General features: G+C 37.3%; 1 protein-coding gene across 2 annotated transcripts in view; it reads right to left on the reverse strand.

The window, feature by feature from the left end:
* Window positions 1-7,500, reverse strand: part of RAP1GDS1 (Rap1 GTPase-GDP dissociation stimulator 1) — a 1,654,780-nt gene that overhangs the window by 885,460 nt on the left and 761,820 nt on the right. The window contains exon 8 of one of the 2 annotated variants that reach the window (XM_044067200.1): window positions 3,679-3,831. The exons of the other annotated variant lie outside the window; for it this stretch is intronic. Within the exon in view, the coding sequence (XP_043923135.1) occupies window positions 3,679-3,831 (153 nt within the window). The remainder of the gene's footprint in view (window positions 1-3,678; window positions 3,832-7,500) is intronic. 2 annotated transcript variants of the gene reach the window in all.

Consider the following 7,500-nt stretch of genomic DNA (forward strand, 5'->3'; position numbering starts at 1 on the left):
AGGGATAACAGCGACAGTCAAAACAAAGATTACATAAAATATCTAAAACTTCAACAGAAAATGTCAGTTGTAAATATATCCAAGTACAAACAAAGTGGAAATTATCTCTTTACTGTACACTTACTAATCAAGAGTGGTCAGCTGCAATGTCAGGATATACTGCACATAACTCTGAGGAATGCATCAATCTAGCTTAAAATTTGTTTGGAATTCCTTTTCCTCTCTAGAGGATGGACTTAACAGTATATAATCTGACTTCCTTATTCCTGAAGATTTGTAAAACTGCTAGGAGGATTGACCTTTCATTACGAGATGGTGGTTATATTTTACACACTAAATATCTTTCAGGTACTACAATGAATCTAAATACCATGTTCTTGGATTTAACAAAATATCGTTCCTGAAAGTGTAAAGAAAATTTTACTTGCAATAATGGCTCTGAGACATCCGACTTTAGCAAATAAGAAAGTTCTGCTCAGTATCCAATTCACCTACGCAAAACTATTAGCAGCTTTATGTTGATTTTTTTTTTTATTTTAAATTAGATAGTAATGTATAAAATGCATTTAAAATAAGAAAGTTATTTAGAGTATTAGCAGCATGCAACTGTTGTCAATGGTGGCAGTTTTTCTGGTTCACTGTCCCTTTTAACTATATTCCCTTCTTTAGGTACTGTCTAAATTAAATTTCCTTTGATAACTTTTTTATTTGATTCCTTTCTGCATACAGAATATCTTGTTATGCGCGTTTTGAATTTATAAAATAAAAAATTATTTGCTCAATGCTTACCTTCTAACTGTATACATACTGTTTGTTCTTCAAATGTAGTCTAATATATTTCTGTCTTGATGAGAAAACATGATCAAGGCATAGTAGAATTACTTGGTCAGAAAAATGTTACAAATCAGTCACTTTAAAGGACTAAGCATCCATGCAAAACATGGCCTTAAATAATCCAAAACTTTAAATTATTTGTGATAAATATATAAATGGGTCTACTTCAAAATTTGAAGTTTCAAAACTTCAAATTTCTTATGGTAGAGACCAGAAGATTTAAGTTTTGAAACCTTCTGCACCCCCACACCCCTTGCTAATTAAATATACCAACTCAGAGATCGCACTACAGCGAGGAAAATAGTAAATATACTGTTCTGCACTGTATGGCAATCTCCATTTAAATGGTTTGACGTTTCAAAACTTCGAAATTTAGAAGTAGACCCATATATATATATATATATATATATATATATATATATATATATTTACATACATACACACATACACACACACACACACACACACATATATATATATATATATATATACATATATATATATATATATGGTTTCACTTCAGAATCCTGAAATATCACAATCCTGAATTTCATAAAACTTAAAAGACTGAAAACACACAGGATACATACATTGACTATAGAGAACACAAACCAGATTACATTCCACCAAATATAAGCAAGGGGGCAAGCACCTCACACCCCGTTACTTAAATATATCAACTCCAAGAGTGCACTTCACTACACTATAATGAGTTATGTTGTAGTATAGCAAGTTAAAAGAGAATGTTACTAAGGTTACAACAGGCAGTCATGAACACGTGATGGTATGTTTGGCATGTTTTTCTGTAGAGTGCAATCTTGGAGTTTATATATTTAATTAGCAGGGGGGATGAGGGGGGGGGGTGCAGGGTGAAAAGTGCTATCCTTTATCTTGTATGTGTTTCTGTGGGTCCTTGTACTGGAATCTTGTCATCCCTTGTGTCCTGTATATTTTCAGTATTTTGTGATTCAGGATTTTGGGTTCCGGATTATGAAGTTCAGGATTGTGACATTAAAGGATTCTGAAGTGAAATCATATATATATATATATATATATATATATATATATATATATATATATATATATATATATATTACTTAATATGTCTTCTTGTATGTGGGTAACGTGATAAAAATCCTCAATGGATCAATGCAGATTAAAAAGAAAATGCATCATTCTAGGCTACACAAGCATATAGAAAATAATTTCAAGGGATTTCAGCTTTAAAAGCAGCACTACATTTCATATGTTCTATCAATACTAAATTGGTGAGAGATGTTCAAAGATTAGAAAGCTGCAGAATTTAGCAACTTGGATTCATGTTGCAGTACTAAGAATGTAAAAAATGGGTCCTACATTATTCAGAATGAGAGGTTAAACTGAAATCTTATCTACTAATGCTGTATTCAGGCATTTAATGGAACTCTCACCCTCAAATCATACCATTACAGTTGTGGTGAGGGAGGGGGGATGGATAGAAAAGTTGAAAAAAAATATTCCACTTACACTCTGTTTTCTATTTCAATACAAATGCAGACAAGTTCCAGTGTGCAGACAATAGCACTCAGTAACCAAGCTGCACAATGACAGGATTCAGAGTGTGTATATGTATATGCAAACACAAATACCCCCATATGTAAAATATACAAATAAACACACAACACATATATGCTATATGTGTGTATGTAGAGACAGGTACATACACACATGCATTTGTGCATCAGATCTATAACTACCATACTCAAAGTCATAGCCAACCATGCTACTATCATGAAGACTCTGATTGTGCAACCTAACAGTTTATTATGGACCCCTCCTCTTAAATTTTCATGTGTGTGTGTGTGTGTGTGTGCGCACATTTTGCCTTCTACTATAATGACAATGGAAAATGGTGACTTGAGTTTCACTTACTTCAAAACTGATTTTCCCTCTATTGGAAGGAGGCAACCATACCACATTAATGCTGTAAATGAAAGTAAATTATTTAGGGAGTTTAAGTGACTGATGAGACTACAGGCACAATGCTTGGCAAACAGAATCTTTCAATGGCGTTTATGACTTATGTGACGTCTATAAAATAATATTTAAAAATGAGTGCCATTAAGCAAAGAAGAGCAGGACCAAGAATAAATATGTAAGAGGAATCAGGATGCTCATTTCAATCTCATTGTCATGTCTTTCTACAATTTTGAAAAGCCTCACCTTCTCCCTGCTGCAGGTGTCAAAGTCAACTGTCCAACTGGTCCCACCCTTTCTGAAGCTCTGCCTCACATTTGTACTGGTGGTAGTTATTCAGGGGATGGCCCTCTGACATTTGCTAAACATGAATACACTATGTTCATAAGGTACTGGCCAAATTTCTTCTTGGCAGCTACAAAAGCCTCTCAAGTCTCCTTTCCAACATGGCAAGAGACCTAGTGTATTACCTGGTCAATACAATTTAACCAATTATTACTTATTACAATAAACACAGAAGATTTAGATGTGAAGGTTAGTGGAAGGAAGAGATATGTGAACTCCAGAATGCTAAAATGCTTAAACATGTTTTTTTTTTTTAAGAAATGGCAAATTTTTTAATTAGGAAGGAGAGGATGCATTCGGAATGTCACGTATAGTAGACTTGTATATCCAGTTATGGCAAATTCAGTGGTTATGTAAAATGATGTTTGAATTCCTATATTAAAAGTAGTACAGCTTCTATATTTTATTTAAAAAATCAAAACATCTTTCATGAAATAATGATGTGATCTAAAACTTCTCTCTCACTTTTATAATTTAAAAGTATTGATTTATTAAGTGGTCACAGTATTGTCTACTCAGAAATTAAACGGTTGGTATGTTTACCATCATCATCATCATTGCTATAGTTCATCAGCATGCCACAAAAGACAGTCATGAGCTTCTGATTGGCTGGAGTTGTAATACTGCACAATGACTTTATGTGGTCATTTATTATTTGTGCACCACCCGCCTCTTCAACTGCTCTCCTGCCCTCATCTGGAAAACAAAGAGTTAAATTAACAAAAAATTGGGGGAAATTAAAAATAAACAGCACATTCTAAAATAAAATTCTGTGAACAAAATAAAAATTAACAGAAACATACAAAAGGGTAAGTGTAAATGAGCAATTGCCCATGGTGGGGGTGTTGATTAAATGAATCAAAAATCTACAAAGGAACTAGAGGAGTCAATACCTGCCATTAGTCCTCAAATGAGTACTTTAAAACCTTTCAATGACACACTGCAGCAGTTTATCATAATGAAGAAATAAGCCACCATCATCTAAAAGTTATCATTTTGACTCAACTTGGGAAATATAAAATGAATACAACTGATACTTGAGTACTCACCACTATCAGCTGATCTTCGAAACAGCTCTAAGCAGTGGGTAACTGCTGAATTCTCCATCCTGAGAGTCCTCTTTCTCCGGACAAATCCTCTAACATCTCTAGCTCTAAGAACTGTGGTATTCATTCCCAGCCCACACTGGAGCATGTCCTGTTGTCACCATGCTCAGTAGGTGCGTCTCTATGGAAATTAAACAAGCTGTATATCCAAGGCAAGAACATTAAGCAAGCATATAAAGTTATAAGCATGTACAGGAAACACATCACCTAAAATAGGTGGATGCTTCATTCAAAAGCAGAATAATGGATTTGAGGGGCAAGAGGGTTAATAATGGATTTGAGGGGCAAGAGGGTTAATACCTATCTACAGAGCAGGATCCTCTCACAAACCAACTTAAATTCTGAATACTTGCCTATCAGTGTCAGCTTGCTTGGAGGGGACCTCTACAGTCACTGACAGATGGGGATAAAGCAGAACTCCTCCTCCTCCCTGGGAAGAGGGATCTAAACAGGCAAAGGTGAGAAGACATAGGCTTGTCCCATAGCCATACAAATGAAGCTCAACGCCTGCAGATCCAAGCTAAAACAAGAATGAAACAATAATTTACTTGGCAACGACAAAGCTGTCCCTAAAAGCCCTTTCATCTCCTATGCAGGAGAGGTAGCAGAGTGCAGTAGTGAGTGGTGGCAGCTCACTCCATGGCAATATCAATGCAGGTAATCTACCTGTACAGCATATGTTTGGTCACCACCTTTTCACACTGGGGCCAAGGTGGTGAAATCAGGTTCCTTTCCTGAACCTCTGCAGCTGTTTAGGTAAAACCTAAGCTGAAGGTATGGGTCCCCTTTCATCACCAGATTCTGCCCCAGGAAAAATATAGGGTGATACAGGGACTAGATAAAGGATACGTATAAAACCACTTTGGGGCAGGGGAGGGGGCATGGGCTAGTCCCGAGGGATGCTAGCTCCTTGTGAAAAGCTAGTTCTCTGCTAATAAGGGCCTACAGCTCTGAAATTCATCCAGAGGTAGTGGCCATTATAAATAAGGTTTTTCAAGTAAGAATCTTCACATCTGCTGCGTCAGACTGCCCAAAACGCATACAGGCAAAACTGTTTCAAAGGAGGATACAAGTGCTTCAAATGTGACTGCAACAGGAATGACTTCTACAAAGACTACTTGATAAACCTGGGTTGAACTAGAGTTGTGACATCTGCAAGCTCAAGACACACCAAACAGCAGAAACCTACACCTCAGGGCCAGATCAATCAGGTTTCTACAACTAGACAGACCTACAAGTTCACCAACTGAGGAGGCAGAGAGTCTTTCTGTACCAAAATGAAATAGTTTTAACTTGCAGACTATGCCTGCCAAGAAGAATGTTTTTTAGCACACAATGATAATCTCAGAGATCCTAAAAATACAAAATCCTGTGGGGAGCAGCTAGCACAACTCTAATAGCAATGTCACAGCTTCAAAAAATGAGCCAAACTTTAAAGCTCAAATCCTTTACTCACAGTTATATTTTTTGTATTCAACATCCAGGAAAACTATTTTCTCCAAATTGTATTTAGGGGAGAATCTTAAAAATTCAGTGATGTTATTAATAAGCTCATGAAATGGCCAGTTGAAGCTCCTACAAAAACATGTAAAGCCCAGGCAACATCAATCTACACACGCATATATCAGAAGCTGCAGAAAAGTCAAAATTGCACTGGCCTGAATTGAAGCTCACTGGAGCAGATATACTACAGTTTTGTTCGCAAATACTTTTTGATACCAGAATCATGGTACTCTGCAAGCTTTTTTTGCATCCATTTCAAAAATTAGGGATGCAATTATTAAAAGTGATACAAAGAGTTTGGCAACCTAAGCTGAAAAGAGCATTCTCCTGCTAAACCTGTCCATGGTCTTCAATGTTATACCCAGCAAAAACTTTCCAAGATGTAGGGTTCTCAGGGTCATAGAGATCAGACAGGAGCATGCACTAGGATGACTGCACAGAATGGCAAGCCGCATAATGCAGGGTTCACAAGGGCATCTTATTGTTCCAAAGCAACTAAAAATGGCATCCTTCAGGAAAGGCTGCAGGGTAATGATGATCCAAGGCCACGTTACCATTGTTCTCAAGATAATAACTAGAGCTACGCTGGGGATAACAACAAGAAACCATACAGCAGTTCAAAAAGAGCTTCAGAGGCCTAACCCCCCCCCCCCCCCAAAAAAAAAATGTCATGTATACTGGCAGAGGAAAATCATTACTCCCATGCCTTTCTGAGAGGGTCATAACTGATTTCCCTGATAAGGCGGTCTCCATCTTCATTCCAAATGTCTGAATAGCCCCTTACCTCTGTCAACCACAGGTACAAATCAGGAAATTAATACTTTAGCAAAATTGGGAAGTGGACCCTGCAGCACATGGAAGCACAGGTAAATACAGTATTGGCGCATACTGACCTATAGTAATTCCTGCAATGGCAACAAACTGCATTACCAAAATGAGCACTCACTAATCTACTCATACACAGCTCAAGATGCACTGAACAGCTACTGCATCTCCAAAATGTTACGACAGCCTGACAGCCCAGCTACAGGAGCATGCTCTTCTTTCATTGGCAAATCTTTAAAACTAAGGGGAGTGAAAGACAGTAGAAAGCCAGACACATGTTCTGCATCTCCTGCATTATCTACTGGCAGTCAGATAATTAACGGACATGCCTGACTGCCAGCAGGTTGAACTTCAATTGTCTACAGCTCCAAGTCATAAGGAAAATTAAAAATGAGAAAATCTTTTTAGCTGACAAAGAAAAGCAATGTTTTGCATTTCTTATTCAGATGCTGTAATTTTCTCATATGGAATGTACTTAAACCAAGCACTGATTCAGTACTGCAATTAAGTTATAAGCTGTGGTCTCTGCCTTTCAAGTTCCATCAGCTTGAATGAGACATGGCAGGCCACATACACAGTGGTGCAGGTCTAAGCAACAAAACAATGTGATTAACACCATCAGCTTTAATGAGTTAAAGAACTCAAAGGCCACTCCAAATGAACTGGTCTAGTAGCATGTGCTTCAGCAGAGGAGCTATGGTAGTAAATCATTGTGATACAGTCCTAAGAGCTGCCAATGCATTAGATGCCCAAGACACACTTCTAAGAACCAGATCTGAAGGCTGGCCTCTATTTTTTTTTTTTTTTTGGAGGGAGGTGTTCTGATGTCTGTTGACCAACAACCCTCACCTCTGTGAATTGATGCATGCCAATTCCTGCTCTATTTGCCCTATATGGCAAAAGCAGGCCACAAAAACTGTCATTCAGGCAT

The sequence above is a fragment of the Protopterus annectens genome, chromosome 3.part1 (genome assembly GCF_019279795.1).
Source record: "Protopterus annectens isolate FY-2018-M chromosome 3.part1, PAN1.0, whole genome shotgun sequence".
In the NCBI taxonomy this organism is placed as follows: domain Eukaryota; kingdom Metazoa; phylum Chordata; order Ceratodontiformes; family Protopteridae; genus Protopterus; species Protopterus annectens.